This window comes from Hylobates moloch, unplaced genomic scaffold (genome assembly GCF_009828535.3).
Source record: "Hylobates moloch isolate HMO894 unplaced genomic scaffold, HMol_V3 SCAFFOLD_3, whole genome shotgun sequence".
NCBI lineage: Eukaryota > Metazoa > Chordata > Mammalia > Primates > Hylobatidae > Hylobates > Hylobates moloch.
In genome coordinates, this window is record NW_026652278.1 from 97,577,742 (window position 1) to 97,595,034 (window position 17,293).

Below are 17,293 nucleotides of genomic sequence, written 5' to 3' on the forward strand. Positions count from 1 at the left end.
ATGTTTTCCAGAGTTTTTCACCAGCTTTAAGATTAGAAGAATCAAATCACAGAGAGCTGAAGGAGACTTATTATAATATAAACTTTTCTTAATTGCCTTTTATATGTAGTAATTGGCAGATGGTGTTAAATGGGCTTTTCGTGGCTATATAGTTTAAATATGGTAAGCTTCTTTTCAGTACGCAGAATTAGATTTATTTTTATAAAAGTAGTTTTCATAGGCATTCTTACAAATAAAATGTGATGCTTGAAACATTTTGATCTGCAGAATAAAGGCCATTTGACTACTTAATATGTTGATATTAGAAAGCTGTCTAAAAGGCTAAATTGAAATGTTGGCTTTTTCAAGCGGTTTTAGTACTGTTTTAAAAAATTTACTTGTATATTGCCCTTAGCGATGTTCTCTAGTTTTGGAAGAGTTCAACTTTATTTTAAAATTACAGTTTTCTGTGACCTCAAGTTGCTTCTTTTTACTACATTTTTCCAAATTATTGTTTGTAGTCATTTTCAGTCGTAAGTTATAGGACTGCTGCTTTCTACCAATAGAGATGAAAGTTAATGAAAATGTGGAGCTAGACAGTTTTTTTGCCTGTAATTATTCACATCTCTTACAAAAGCTGAATTACAACATATAAGTTGTTAGAAAATTTTACAAAATAATTTTTAAGCTTACAGGGAAGCAATTATAGAAGAGACCTAGAAGATGCAAAAACAGATTACAAAGAAAAAAAATTTTTTTAACTTCCTACTGTGTATTCATCTCCTTTGTTTGTCTTAATTTTTTTAGTCTTCCCAGTCAAGTATAAGATGGTTGATATTATCTCTATTTCACAGAGAAGGAGATAGGGATAGAGAGGATATGTTGACTTGAGTTCCATAGATGATGGGTGCACTTGGATTCAAAACCAGGTTTTTTTTATACCAGTTCTCATGTTCTTCCTCCTATATTAACACTAGCAATCCTTTAAAACTGCAGACTATCTTTGTTGTATTCCAGTAAGTAGTCAAAACTGACTTCTTTTGAAGATGAGAAATATCCATAAGCCAATCTATCCCATGTAACTCCCTATGAGAGATGTGATATTACCGAAGGACCTAGGGCAACAAACATACTTTAGCCTCAATTTGCCCAGCTGTTTAAATGTTTGCCTCAGAAGTTGTAACAGAAGTTGACAATATTACAGAAAGGTTGTGGGACTGGGACTCTCCAGGGAAATCCCCAAAGTAGTTATTTTTCACTCTGATTTACTTTTAGACAGATGTCAATGTCAAAAGATCTTCATATAGTAATGTTTCACCGGCTTGCCTGATGATAAGAATCTCATGGAGTTCTATAAAAAGATATGCCCAAGTATCTGTATTTATAGCATGTTTGGAAAATACTGCATCAAACCAGGGTGATTTAATTAAAGAAGAATATATTTTAAGAGTAATTTTAGAATTTCAGATAGTTTTGCTTTGTAAAATACTTTGGGCAGAGTCTGTTGGAGAAAAATGATTGCTTTGCTTATACCACCTGTATTGTTTGATGTTTATTTCCATAATTCTCTTTTTGAAAGCATGTATTACATATCCACCAGAAAAAGTTATGGAGCAAAGGAACTCCTGCACATTGCTGGTGGGAATGTAAATTAACACAGTCATTTTGGAAAACTAAGTAGCAGTATCCACTAAAGCTGAGCAAACACATACCCTTGACCCAGCAATTCCGCTCCTACTGCACACCCAATGGAAATGCATACGTACATTCACCAAAAGACACGTACTGAGATATTCTTAGCCATTATTCATAAATGCTCAGAACTGGAAACTACCCAAATGCTTATCATTTGAATGAATAGGTAGAATGGAGAAGTATAGTACATGCATACAATGGAACACTGTAATACAGTGAGAATGAACAATCTGCAACTACATGCAACAATAAGAATGAATCCTGCAAATGTGTTGAACAAAAGGAGGCAGATACAAGAGAATGAATGAGACAGTATGATTTCATTTTTATAATTGCAATAAAGGCAGCATTCATGTGTGCTGTTAGAAATCTCAAGGAGTTGGGTTAGAACAGGAACCCAAGAGGTGATTCTGGAGTGCTAGCAATTTTCTTCTTCTTGTTAGAGTGCTGACTACATAGGGGTGTTAAACCTGTGAAAAGGAAGGAAGATGTATACACTTTTATGTGCATATAAGAGTTATTGTATCATACTCAGGCTTTTAAATGTTAAAAAGAAATAATAGTTTATTAACTGCAGTTTGCTGGTTTTCTGGTTTTCCTAAAATGCTATAGTTATGTAGATATTTCAAGAAGAAGCTGGGTGATTTTACATGGGACCTGTCTGTACTATTTTTGTAACTACTTGCAAATTTGTAATTACCTTAATTTTTAAAAATTATTTAAATGGATGCCAAATCAGGTACTCGAGCTAAAATGGCTGAATGAGCTATATGAAATGTTTAAAAATTATCCATGTAATAATATTAAACATTCAAAGTTGCTTTTCAAGAAAGTGGTGGCTGAAACCTTTGTTTTCTTCCTTTTGCTCCTCTGTGGGAAGTTTATTATTGATTGATTGATTGTAGAGGTGGAGTCTCACTACACTGCCCAGGCTAATTTCAAACTCCTGGCCTCAGGTGATCCTCCTGCCTCAGCCTCCCAAAGTGCTGAGATTACAGGTGTGAGCCACCATGCCCAGCCTGTGGGAAATTTCCTCCTTGAAAAGCAACATCAACATTGTTTTAAGGCTATATAGGTTATCATCAGTAAATCTGAATGACTATTAATACAACCAGTCAAAAGGGTCTCTTGTGCGTTAAATTAAAATAAAATAGGTAACAAAAAGTATTACAGTAGACATCAAATACTTGATGGATTCCAAAATCTGTGTAGTCTAGAATTTGGGCATTCTTAGTCAACCACATCTATTAATCACTTTCTGTGGTTCTCAGAAAGATGTATATTGCAGTTTTTGTGTTTTTGTAGGTTTTAAAGCATCCATGTTCTAGACAACTTCTTTGTCCATAGGATACTTCACTTGAATTTTCTTAAAAAAAAAAAAACGTGTTGTAACTAGGGTACCAGTTTACTTTTTTTTTTTCCTATCTCCCCAGGACAGCTATTTTGGGATATTTTGGGGAAGTGAGAAGAGGGCTCCTATTTTGTTTTCTATTTTACCTTAACTGGTGTACACAGTGAGTTCTCAGTGAGCTGTGATGGAGTCATGCCTGCCTTGTGGTTAATATGCACATCTTTCCCTTGGAATCTCCTTCTCATAAGAATTTCAGATCTCTTATTCGGTATTCCTTGTTGTGAATTAGTTCATGAGGTTCCTGTGGAACTCATTACAATTAGGCAGTGACATTCTTTGTCAGTAAAATAACATCAGACCTAGGTAATTCAGGTTGATTATGATAAGCAAACAATTTGGTTGTAGACACATTACCTTTTAAATGCATGTGGCAATGTCATAAATGTCTTGTTCAATTACCCCTTGATGGGGTTCTAAAAATATTTTAACCCTGCTGTGGGATGCCGTGTGTCAGGGAAGTGATCTTTCAACCATGTGTTGCAGATTTTCAACCAAAGTGTCCTGCCATCATAATTGAATAAAGACAATCTCTTCTCTGTCCGTAAGAAAGAAATCAGTGCACAGAAAATTCTCAATTTTGATTTTCAACAATACTTTTTACTTAGGCTTACTATTTCCTGAAGGAACACTAGCAAATAGCAACAACACAACTGATTAAGTAATGAATAAATATTAAGCCTAAACTCCAAAGCAGGGCATTATACTAATTTTAATATATCTCATGTTCTTGGATATTAATTGTGTTATATACACTCAGTAGGGTATTTTTCTGCTGTAAAACTTTGGTCCTTATGGTAGAATACAATGTACCAGTTTAGAATATGGTGCACTAGTACTTCGTGCTGTTCCTGTAAAGAGTGTGACATTTCATTTTAAAGACTAGCACTACCTCTTGGTGCACCACCTGCAGAACAGGTATAAAAAACTGTTTCAAGAGATCTGAGCATTGTATTAAAATATTCTTGCTAACTAAATAAAAGGGAATTAAACTTCGGGATATAATTTAAATTAGTTGGATTTTATAAATTAATTACTTTTTCTATTCTTGTTCTATATTACCTTTCCCCTACTTCTCAGATTCTTTTTTATAACATCAAGATGTAATTGGAATAAACTGCACATATTTAAAATGTACAATTACATCAGTTTTAGCATCTGTGTACACACGTGAAAACATCAGCAGTCAACATAATGAATGTTCCCATCTCAAAAAATGTCCTTGTGCCCTTGGTAATTCAGCCTTCCACCCTGTTCCCAGGCAACCACTGATCTGCATTCTGTCACAATAGATTATTTGGAATGATTTAGTATGTTATCTAAATAGGATTATACAGTATGCATCCACTTTTTTCCTTGCCAGACTTTTTCCACTCAGCATAATGAATGTAAGATTCACCCATGTTGTTTCCTACATCAATAATTCATTCTTTTTCATCCCTTTTCATGCTGAGTAGCATTCCATTGTATAGAAATACTACAATTTGTGTATCCATGCACCTGTTGATGAGTATTTAGGGGTTTCTTCCTCTACCCCCATTTTTGGCTATTATAAATAAAGTTATTACAAGGTTTTTGTATAAGTCTTTTGACAAATATGTTTTTGTTTGTCTTGACCAAACAAGTAGGAGTGGAATGGTGAGGCCATATGGTTTAATTTTTTGAGAAACTACTAAACTGATGTCCAAAGTGGTTATACCATCTTATAAACCTCCAGTAGTGTATGTGAGCTCCAGGTGCTCTACATCCTTGCTGACACTTGGTGTAGCCAGTCTTCTAAATTTTTGTCAATGTAGTAAATATGTAGTGGTATCTCATACTTCAGTTTGTGTTAACTAATGACTAGCATAATTTTATGCAGCAGTCCTCAACCTTTTTGGCATCAGGGAGAAGTTTCACAGAGTCACAGAAGAGAATTTTTCCACAGACAGGGCAGGAGGGGATGGTATCAGGATGAAACTGTTCCACCTCAGATCATCAGGCATTAGATTCTCATAAGAAGTGACTAATCTAGGTCTCTCACACGTGCAGTCTACAATTTGGTTCGTGCTCCTAATGCCGCTGCTGATCTGACAGGAGGAGGAGCTCAGGTGGTAATGCTCCTTTGCCTGCCTGCCTCTCACCTTCTGTGTGGCCTGGTTCCTAACAGGCCATAGACTGATGTGGCCTGGGGATTGGGGACCCCCAATCTTCTTTGGTAAAGTTTGTGTTTCAAATCTTTTGACTTTTTTTTTTGAGACAGAGTCTTGCTGTGTCACCCAGGCTGAAGTGCAGTGGTGTGATCTTGGCTCACTCCAGCCTCTACCTCCTGGGTTCAAGTGATTCTCCCACCTCAGCCTCCCGAGTAGCTGGGATTACAGGTGTGTGTGCCACCATGCCTGGCTAATTTTTATATTTATAGTAGAGGTGGGGTTTCACCATATTGGCCAGGCTGGTTTCGAGCTCCTGGCCTCAAGTGATCCACCTGCCTCAGCCTCCCAAAGTGTGGGATTACAGGTGTGAGGCACTGTGCCTGGCCCAGTTTTAAAAAGTGGACTGTTTGTCTCGTTACTGAGTTTTGAGAGTTCTTTACATACTGTTGGATACATGTCCTTCATCTGATAAATGTGTTACACATATTTTCTTCCAGTTTGTGGCTGACCTTTTCATTTTTTTAATGGTGTCTTTTAAAAAGCAAAAGTGTTTAATTTTGATGAAATCTAATTTATCATTTTTTCTTTTATGTTTTATAATTTTTCTGTTCTATGTAAAAGTTCTTTGCTATCTCGAGGTTTCAAAGACATTCTCCTGTTTTCTTCTGGAAGTTTTACAGTTTTAGGTTTTACATTTAGGTCTTGACCCATTTCAAGTTATTTTTCGTGTTGTTACTTAGCAAACTTGCCTTGCTCCTGATCTCAGGGGAAGACAGCTCCATCTTTTACCATTAATATAACGTTGGCTTTATCAGTTTGAGGACATTCTTGTTACTCCTAGTTTGCTGAGACTGTTGTGAATGGTGTTGAAGTTTTTAAAAAATGCTTTCTCTGCATACGTTGAGATTATTGTTTTGTCTGCCATTATTCTCTTAATGTTGTGAATTCTACTTTTTTTCTAATGTTAAGCCAACCTTTGGTATATATGTTGTGTGTGTGTGTGTGTGTGTGTGTGTGTGTGTGTTTATGTGTGTGTATGTGTGTGTGTGTATTTACTAAATTATGGAAATGATTGAATTTAAGCTACTATTTTATTATTTGTTTTCCGTTTGTCTCTTCTGTGTTTTGTTGTCTTTTTCTTCTTTTTCTGTCTTCTTTTGGATTATTTTAGTGTTTTTTAGTTTCCATTTTAATCTACCTATTGACTCTCTGGTGGCATCTCTGGATTAGTTTTTTACTGGTTGCTCTAAATATTAAAGTATGCATATCTAACCATTCATGACCTGCTTGCAGTTTAACTTGGTGTCATTTCACATAAAATACAGAAACCTGGCAGCCATTTAAGACCCTTTCCCCCAGCCTAATCTTTTTGTTTTAGGTGTCAAATGTATTACATTTGCATACATTGGAAACTATCAGATAATATTATAACTTTTCTTTAAAATAGTCATATATATCTTAGTGAACTTAGGAGATATACCTAATGCTAAATGACGAGTTAATGGGGGCAGCACACCAACATGGCACATGGATACATACGTAACAAACCTGCACATTGTGCACATGTACCCTAAAACTTAAAGTATAATAATAAAAAAAAGAAATTAAAAAAAGAGGAAAAAAGTAGACTTTTACATTTACACAATTATTTGTTCTTTCCTCATTCCTGAATATAGAAGTTTCCTTCTTATCATTTCTCTTTAGCCTAAAAAACTTCCTTGAATATTTCTTTTAGAACAGTCAGCTGTGAATTCTATTAGTTTCTCTTCATCTGAGGTCTTTATTTTGCCTTTATTCTTGAAACACATTTTGATTAAGTCTTTTCCTTCAGTGCTTTAAAGATATTATTTCATTGATTTCTTATTTTTATGATTTATAACAAGAAATCTGTGACAGTTTAAATCATTATTCACTTATGTGTTCTGTGTGTTTTCCTAGCTGCTTTGAGATTTTTTATTTATCTTTGGCTTTTAATAGTTTGATTATAATGTGTCTAGGCATAATTTTTCCCTTCTGAGTGTATCCTGTTTGGAATTTGCTGAGCTGCTGAAATTGGTAAATTTATGTATTTCACCAAATTATAGAAGTTTGGGGCCTTTATTTCTTCAAACATATTTTTCTGCCCCAATCTCTTTTTTCCTCTCCTTCTAGTACTCCTATGACATATATGTTTTCTCATAGATCCCTGGAGTTCTATCTATATTTTTAAAATCTTGTTGTGGTTGTTGTTTAGATTATATAATTTTATTGCTCTGTCTTCAAGTTCACTGGCTTTTTTTTCTGTCATTCTGTTATTGGGCCCATCTAGTGATTTGTTTTTATTGGATATTTTTATTTTTCAGTTCTAAAATTTCTATTTGTCTTTTTCTTTATAGTTTCTGTTCCTCTGCTAAGAATTTATATTTTTGTTCAATTCAAGTACATTTTCCCTTACCTTTTCAAGCATAGTTATGGTACCTGCTTGAAAGACTTTGTCTAATCCAACTTCCAGGTCATTCAGGGTTGCCATCTGTTATCTTGCCCCTTGAAAATTGGTCTTTTTTTTTTTTTTTTGGTTCTTTTATGTTGAATAATTTCAGATTGCATTTTGGACATTGTGAATATAATATTGTATTAACACTAGGTCTTGTTACCATATTCTGGAGAATGTTGGTGTTTTTATTTTAGCTGCCAGCTTCTTTTATCTCACTTAACTTTGTTAGATTGATTTGGGTCTGTTAGGGTGCAAGGATTAGTCTAAGACTTGGGTGCATGGTTCAGATCTCAGCTCAGTTCTTTAAGCCTTTTCTTCATTGGCTTAGATATGTTTTGTGATACTATTATTCAGGGGTTAGGCTGAAACCTATACATTCCACTCTCAGTTCATAAGGCCTTTGCCATTGCTGGTTTGAGTTTGAACTGCATGTATGTAGCACAGAGGGGATTCTTAGACTATTGTTGACTCATGCACAGAATTAAAGTATTTTCTTCTCTGGCTTTCTTCTCTCCTGGATTTCCTCCACACTTTTCAACCCACAGGGACTTTTTCTCCTCCCTCCTCGCCCCAGGTTCTTTGCACCAAAACGTTAGGGCTTCTACTGGCATTTAGCTGCAGATTCTACCATGCTGCTCTGTGAAGGATTCCCATCCTTGGGGCAAAGCTAAGAGGAAAATAAAGTTAAACTCCTCCCCATGCAGTTTGACTCCCCTCTACAGTCTACCTGCTTTACTTATTTTCACAGTGTTCAGGTAGTTTCTTGGCATTCATAATTTTTAGTTGGGATCTGCAGGAAGGATGGCCTGTAGTGGGTTTATATTTGCCATGTCAGCACTGGAGTGCCTTGGGCTTTGTTCTTGTTGTCGTTTTAATGAATCCTATATTTTCTGCTCCATTTAAATTCATTAATAAATAATTAGGCAAGATTACTGAAAGGTTAGAAGTTCAATAGTATTCTAAGATGCTGCTATTTATAACTTTGCAAAGGAGGAATGAGTAGCACACAGAAGTATTTGGCTTCACTTGGCTGATAAAACAAAACTTTGATGGCATACCCACTATGTCCCATGAGAGGAAGAGAGTCAAACAGTTTCAGAGTTTAGCTAACAACTTAGTGGTTAATAGATTTGCTTTAATGAATGAAGATCAATAAAGATAATAAGCATATTATTTGCAAAAAAAAAAAAAAAGGTTTTTTTCCTCAAGAGTTTAACACCCTTATATCAGGTTAGAGAGCCTTCAAAATAGCAAATAATAGCAGACATACAATGCAATTAACTTTTTAACCCATCTTCAGATCAATATAATTTTAATACCAGTGGAAAATCTGGATTTATAACAGCTTACTATATTTTATTAGCTAATTTGCTTTTTAAATACATTTTTAAATCCTGTTGAAAAAACTAATTAAATACCCTCGATTTCTTTTTTAGCATTTTCCTTAAGGTGGCTGATGTGGGCTTTTCTAAACTCCTTTTCATTAAATCATAGATACCACCAGAGCAAGAAGAAGCCAGGAGAGTGATGGTGTTGAATACATTTTCATTTCCAAGCATTTGTTTGAGACAGATGTACAAAATAACAAGTATGTGGACATTTTTGAGAATTTTCATGTGACTGTTTTTTATAAGCACATGCCTGTCCAATTTTAGACAACTGAGAGTTCTCCTCCATTTGAAGTGTATTTTAATTATCATAATAATATTTGAAACAGATGAAAAGGTAATAATTTGGTTGGTAATTATTGTTAATCTTCACCTCTAATTTTTTAGTAACCTGGATTTGCTTCATTTCTAGAAAATACGTAGACACTGTTTTGCAGAATGAAGGAAGGTTGCAAGTGTCTTTTTCTGACCTCCTTCCAGCCCACTAATTGAATCTTAACATGTAATTAGGATAGAATTTTACTTCAAAAACCAACAACTATGTAGTATATCACTAGTTCCAGCGTCTGCTTCACACACCTGCATCTCATTCTCTCGTTGGCTCTTCAAAAAATTGAAATGATGATAATTAACTTGCTGGTACCATCTTCTCTAGTTAGCTCCCAGCCCACCCCAATGCCCCCTGCCCAGGTTTTCCATCTGCTGAGGCACAAATATTTTAGGCTATCAGAAGCAATATGTGTTTTAATGCAGGATTGTGGGATTTTATTGAAACATCGAAATGCTTTTTTCACGTTTGGCGCAGTGATTGTGTTTTTATAGCACATGATTGGCTGCCTTGGCTCCATTAGTCACCACCCAGCACCTCTAGTTCTGAAGCCGGGCTGGGTTACTCTGTAGCGTGCAATGAAATTCCAGTAGTTTCTGTTGTTTGGCTTATTCACCATTTTATTGCACTGCATTAGTTCTGAAAAAAAACAGGGGTGATGGAAAACATTAGAGCCCTACTAGACTAAAGTACTTTTTTTCTGCTTAAGTGTAATTTAAGCAAGTGTTACTGATTTGAAAATGTAAAATAAAAGATTTTTTAAAAACTGACATTTTGAAATACTTGGCTCTGTTTATATTATTAAACATCGTTTAAAAAAATTACGTGTTCAGCAGAAATGTCTTTTACCTATGAATTTTATCTTGCCAGCTATAATTGTTTTAAATTCACAAATGATTCCAATGCGTTTAATTTTTTACAGGTTTATTGAATATGGAGAATATAAAAACAACTACTACGGCACAAGTATAGACTCAGTTCGGTCTGTCCTTGCTAAAAACAAAGTTTGTTTGTTGGATGTTCAGCCTCATGTAAGTAAACAATGAACTATTCAATACCCTTCTGACCCATGTCATCTACAGCACCTCATGTGAGCATTTCAGTATGAAATAAATATGAAGTCAACTCACTTTTGGCATATATGTGGCTTTTCTGAGATGGCAAAAGCATTTAAGTATAATTTGAGACATCTTTGATGGAGAAAAAGAAAAGCCCATAATATTATTAGAAAGAGAAGTGGAGGAAGCTCCAAGACCTGTGTTTGTAACTCTTACTTATATTCAGTTTTTGTCAAGTAAAGCAACTCTTAGATGTTTCTATATATTCTGTATTTTTAAAAAATACATCACATTGTTACATGCATAATGCATTCTTATGTGTTATGTATTAGTATCAGTGTCTATAATTTTTAACAATGGACATTTTGGTTCCAAGTCTTTGACTTTGGTTCTGTATATATCCTAGCAAATAATCCCCCACTAGAACTGAAGGGCATTTTGCAGGAAATGTACTGAATGAAAGCCCCACTGCAACTGCCATGTCTGCACCTGTCATCCTGGAAACTCCATTATGAACATTCTGAACTGAGAACTTCAGTGGATGAGGCCATTCAATTCCCTATCAAACCATACATCTTCCAACAGATACCCAGCCCACAGCATTTTCCTCATCCCCCAGGGACCATGGTTTCTCCTTCCACTGATGGCTGTACTCTGGGGTGCAAAACCTCCAAATGCTAGAATGACCTGCGGAAGCCCTTTGCCCCTCTAAAGGAAGATGAATCTGGCTAAAAGCGTTTCAAGAATCAGGAAGACTGCCTCCTGACTTGGGCACTGTGTTAGTCCCTTATTGCACTGCTACGAAGAAATACCTGAAACAGGGTAATTTACTAAAAAAAAAAAAAAGAGGTTTAATTGGCTCACGTCTCCGCAGACTGTACAGGAAGCATGATGCTGGCATCTGCTCAGCTCTGGGGAGGCCTCAGGAAACTTACAATCATGGCAGAAAGCAAAGGAGGGGTGAGCACTTCACATGGCCAGAGCAGGAAGAAGAGAGAGAGAGGAGTGAGGTGCCACACACTTTTAAACAACAAGGTCTCACAAGAACTATTGTGATGACAGCACCAAGGGGGGTGGTGTTAGACCCCGGGAAACTGCACCTGTGATCCAGTCACCTCCCACCAGGCTGCACCTCCAGCAGTGGGGATTACATTACATCATAAGATTTGAGTGTGGACACAGATCCAAACCATATCAGGCACCAACAGTGAATGGGACAGTCCTGCTTATGCAGAGCCTCTCTGCTGGTGTCCCAGGTCCAGTTGCTCTCAGACTCCCACAGTGTAGTATCAGCTCATGAATAATAACTTTCAGCTCTCACATTATAGATAGGTCCCCAGAATTGTAGAGCATAAAACATCAACGATTTGATGAAGGAACGTGGACAGGCATCACGGAGAGCAGGAGGCTGCCCTTGTAGGGCACTCTGAAGGATAGGGTGAAAGAGGAGAACTCCTGCCTGCAATCAGGAAGGGGCTTAAAAGGGATGGTTGGAAGACATTTGTGGACAGAAGGTTATTTAACTCATCACACCTTTGGGGTATTTGATCTAAAAACCAGTTTTGTGATATTTTTAGTCACTTCTGTTCAATGTTAATTATGATGTATTTCAGAACATTTTAAAATGCCAAGTTACATTCCCCAGCTTCTTTTCAGAAGTGTTTGTTATATTTAATTGTCAACAGTTAATTGAATAATAATATATTGAAAGGACTGACCTTAATTAAAGAATAATTTTGAGGAATTTTCTCCTTAGAAAGAAAATTCAGTAATTCATGATGCTATGGAGAAATGTGAGAAAACTTTCTTTTCTTCCTTGCAGACAGTGAAGCATTTAAGGACACTAGAATTTAAGCCCTATGTGATATTTATAAAGCCTCCATCAATAGAGCGTCTGAGAGAAACAAGAAAAAATGCAAAGATTATTTCAAGCAGAGATGACCAAGGTGCTGCAAAGCCCTTCACAGTAAGTATAATGATGCTTGGGGGCCAGGTGTGGTGGCTCACACCTGTAATCCCAGCACTTTGGGAGGCCGAAGCAGGAGGATCATTTGAGTCCAGGAGTTCAAGACCAGCCTGGCCAACATGGTGAAACCCCATCTCTACAAAAAATGTGAAAATTAGCCAGGCATGATGGTTGCACACCTGTAGTCCCAGCTACTTGGGAGGTGGAGGTGGGAAGATCACAAGACCCCAGGAGACTGAGAGTGCGGTGAGCTGAGATCACACCACTACATTCCAGCCTGGGCGACAGAGTGAGACCCTGTCTCAACAACACAAAAAGCTTGGAGATAAGATATAAGCAGTAGATAAGATGTAAGATATAGTTGTATACATGAAAACATATATACAGCTGCATGTACTCGGGAAGAAGATAATAGATACAAAAATCAGTGAAAGAATTGTATTTAGGTACATACCTTTTGAACAGTTACACTTTTTGTGCTTTGGCGAATGGATCTTCATATTCAATTGACTCAAAACTATTTTGTATGCTATTCTGCAAACATTTCATACTATTGTAGGCTGAACATTTGTTTAAAATCTAGACCAATTAATTTTCAGAGCAGCCTTATTTTTAAAGCTAAAAACATCATCAGTTACTGTTACTCATTATGAGTCCAAATGAAAAATTTAATAATTTGCCTTGCTTGTCTCCTTGTGTCAACAATTATATTTAACACAGCAAAAGAAAATCACTATTTTGGGTATAGGATAAGTAGACCAATATTATTCAGCAATAATATTTGTATTTTCTATGAGTGTTATTGGAAATGATGATTGTGGTGTATTCATGACTATAATGGCTTCTGGCAAGACCTTTTATTGTTTTTCTTCTTAATCTTTATATATTCTACCTTTGGACCAAAAATCAAAAGCAAAGAAATTAAGTGTCAAGAGCTTATTTTTTTCTTGCCCCTCTTAATTAGCTCATCATTAACTTTAGTCTATATTAATTTATGAACTGTTCATTGTGGTTACAAAATACATATCACATTTCTGATTCCCAGTATATTTGATAAATACCTTTTTTTATATGCCAACAGTACATATCCGTTCTGAGTAGGTACTGTCATACGATGTTAGTTACTCAGGCTCTTGATCAACACTAAAATTAAATTTTCTGTTATTGTGAAATCTTATGTGACAATGAAATGCAGACTCAAATTATTTCAGCATGTTGCAACATAAAGATTTATTGTACTATTTAGACATTTTAAAGGTTTCTCAACGAAGATAAGAAAGGATAACATATTCTTAGGATTTGGCTCTCTTACATTTATGTTATATAGCCAACTAAAATACTTCCTGGCTTTAAAAATGTGAGACACGAAGGCTCCTGAAACACTTTTAATGAGACATCGAAGGAACGTGGTAATCAGCCGAGCGTGGTGGCTCACGCCTATAATCCCAGCGCTTTGGGAGGCCGAGGCAGGTGGATCACTTGAGGTCAGAAGTTCCAGACCAGCCTGGTGAACATGGAGAAAATCCATCTCTACTAAAAATGCAAAAATTAGCCAGGCGTGGTGGTGCGCTCCTGTAATTCCAACTACTCAGGAGGCTGAGGCAGGAGAATTGCTTGAACCCTGGAGGACAGAGGTTGCAGTGAGCCAGGATCGCACCACTGCACCCCAACCTGGATGACAGAGTGAGACTCTGTCTCAAAACAAAAAACAAAAAACATGGTAATCATCCTTTTACAAATTTGTCCAACTCTGAAAAAGGAGTTTATATTATAAATTCCTTCCTATGAATAAGCATAAATAATGCAGCCAAAACATCAGAGTAAACAATTCTTTTCTCCAATAGCTATTTTAATACTGACATTTCCCCATAATGATGACTTAGTGACTCATTATCCTGCAATTCAGTTAAGGCAGGAGTTTTGACTCTTGCCAGAGTAGTTTTTTGTTACAAGCAAATCATAGAAATAGTATTAGAAATTATGGCTTCTGAAGCACTTGTGGTTAAAGAGGATGACTTTTATTTCTGGCTGAGGGGAAAGACTGAACACAGAACAGCATTAGGTAAACCAATTGTAGAATGTTTGCATTGATGTGAAGTGAGGTAATGGCCTGGTTAACCAATTATTTTTTTAATACTTCCTTTTGTAGGAAGAAGATTTTCAAGAAATGATTAAATCTGCACAGATAATGGAAAGTCAATATGGTCATCTTTTTGACAAAATTATAATAAATGATGACCTCACCGTGGCATTCAATGAGCTCAAAACAACTTTTGACAAATTAGAGACAGAGACCCATTGGGTGCCAGTGAGCTGGTTACATTCATAACTAAGAGAAATTTCCATAATCGTCTTTTTTTATAGAGTGCATGATGAAATCAGTTACTGTTTTGGTAGTAGAGTTTTTAAATCTGTATCACTGTCATAGATGTACAATCTTGGTTCAAGTTGAATGCTGGTTTTGTTTGTATGTTTTTACGGCCTTATTTCAAACACCATGTGTTATAAGATCCGAAATCAAAATATGCACAGTACTGTATTCTAAGCAAAACCTCAAACCTTCTCATTATCTTTAATACAGCTCTATCTCCAAGATGAGGCTGAAGTTTTCAGAGAGACTTAGCTAGAGGCTTAGTATGTATTGGAGTTCAGCGCTTCTGCTGGTCTCAGGTGTGGCTGCTGCTGTCGAGTTTGAATGTTAGCTGTTGAAGGTATCAATTTAGCAGCCATGAGCAGCTCCAGACAGACAGGTCAGCTTTGCTGTTTCTGGGTGGATCATCACAGATGTAGCCGGGCAGGCAGTAAGGCGTCCTCTTACTATTCGGAAAGTGTAGACTTTTTCTTACATATTCGCGATACATTCACAGTGTGTGCGTTTTAAAATAATTCTTAAAGGAGTAACTGAAATTTTACCTTGAGTGAATGGCCTTCATCGTATAACTTGAGAAGTCCTTTTGAGTACCTGTCAGTGACTCAACAACATTTAATAAGGGAAAGTAGACTTTTAACAGTTATTATATATGTAACTAGAAGCCTTTCCTTTGGGATTAATATTAGTAAGAATGGTAGTCTTGTGGCAAGAAATGATTACAAAGGATATTTTTATTTGTAAATCCTCAGAAGACAATTTATGAAGTCATCCAAAATGTTATTTTAGCTGGTTTTGGTTTTTTCCAATAAATTAGAAGAAGGATTTCTATTCTAAAACATGTAAAACATGTTTTACATATTACTGATATAATTAAAGATTATTTTTCATCTATGTGCAATAGATCACCCCTTTAAATTGCTCTAGGATATATTTTGGAAAACTTTTCATGTAATGTTATTTCTTTGTCATCAAAATGATTGTTAACACTGTCCAGACACCATCCTAATCTTGCCATTGTTAAAGAAGTTTAAGAAAGACTCTTATATTGTAAATATTTAGATGGGATCTCTCACTTTTCTTTGATACTACTGATTTTCAGCAAGTGAATTATATAATTCAAAATGCTAGAAATGTCTATACGTTCTATAAGAGAGCATATCCTGCCATTCTTGCATGCAGTGAAGCCCTGCCAGTCGAAAATCATTGCATCTGTGACTTTCAAAGAGGAAAAAAAAGTTATTTTTTGTTGATTTGTAAAGAGTTTAAATGTCATGTGAAAAAAATAGAATGTAGTAAAATTTTATATATTTATGAAATATTTGAAAGGCATATTTTTTTAAATATCAAATAGGGCTATTCATAAAATAAGTTGATTGTATGTCAAGTTGTCCTAATTTAAAAGAGTAGTTTTATAAATCATGGTCAACATTCCATGTAAATATTTGAGCTTTACACAGATAGATCCAAGTGTGCGATCTGTGCACTGCACATTCGATAGCATTATTCACTGGTTTTCCTTCATACTTGTCAAGTTCAGATTAGAAACAGAGACAAAAACCACTCCAATGGCCTTGACACATAGTCACAGCAAAATAGATAATCAGACTCAGTGTTATATAACAACATGATCCAGACAGTGAGTTCTAAGTGTATTAATTAAATAGCAAGAAATTTTGTTTTTAAAAAATGAAAGAGGGAGGGTTGCCAATCTGAAGTCTTAAGTAGATTGTTTGGGTAGCATATTTCCTTCTTTGAACATTGTCCGAAATTTTCTATAAATCAAGACTTCTTGTACAAAGAATGATGGGAAATATGTAATAATTCAGGCAATCGCGTGAGTAATTTAGGCAGTCCAAATTCTTTACCCTGAAATACCCACATTTTAAAAAAATTGCAGATAATTGCTTCAGTTATTTACTTTGGAGACAGAGATACAGTGTAAAGTGGGAGAGACTGAGTCCTTTTTTGGTGGTGGTAATAATTAGATGTTATAAAAATATAACGTTTTAAAAAAGAAAGGTCCAGACCTTAAGGGCAGAGCTAGAACAATATTTTTTAAATAATGGGGGAAAAAGGGGGCACTTTGGCAATTTTAGAAATCAGGTAGTATACTTTTTTTTTTTTTTGAGACAGAGTCTTGCCATGTTGCTCAAGCTGGTCTTGAACTCCTGGGCTCAAGCAATCCTCCTGCCTTGGCCTCCCAAAGTGCTGGGATTGCAGGTGTGATCCACCATGCCCAGCCAGTAGACATGGTCTTAAAAACGGTGTTTACATGGCCATCTTGATACTTAGAAAGATATTTGATTAAAATTTAATAAGGCAGGGCCAACTCCGAGAGTTCATTGACAATGGCAGCAAAAAGGCCCTGAATTCTGTACTTTCTTCCCCCAACCTCCCTCTCCAGCAAGGAGAATAGCACTCCTCCCTCCAGAAGCCAGCTCCCTAAGTTGGAGCCACTATGTAAGAGAAGAGGAATGTTCAGTTTTTAAAATTCA

General features: G+C 35.9%; 1 protein-coding gene across 8 annotated transcripts in view; it reads left to right on the plus strand.

Moving 5' to 3' along the window:
- MPP7 (MAGUK p55 scaffold protein 7) overlaps positions 1 to 16,926 on the plus strand; it is a 262,894-nt gene extending 245,968 nt beyond the window's left edge. For all 8 annotated transcript variants that reach the window (XM_032144508.2, XM_058436591.1, XM_058436596.1 and 5 more), the window contains 4 exons: positions 9,182 to 9,275; positions 10,326 to 10,434; positions 12,284 to 12,427; positions 14,577 to 16,926. In XM_032144508.2, the coding sequence (XP_032000399.1) occupies positions 9,182 to 9,275; positions 10,326 to 10,434; positions 12,284 to 12,427; positions 14,577 to 14,756 (527 nt within the window). In that variant the 3' untranslated portion in view covers positions 14,757 to 16,926. The remainder of the gene's footprint in view (positions 1 to 9,181; positions 9,276 to 10,325; positions 10,435 to 12,283; positions 12,428 to 14,576) is intronic.
- Positions 16,927 to 17,293: the final 367 nt, after the last annotated feature.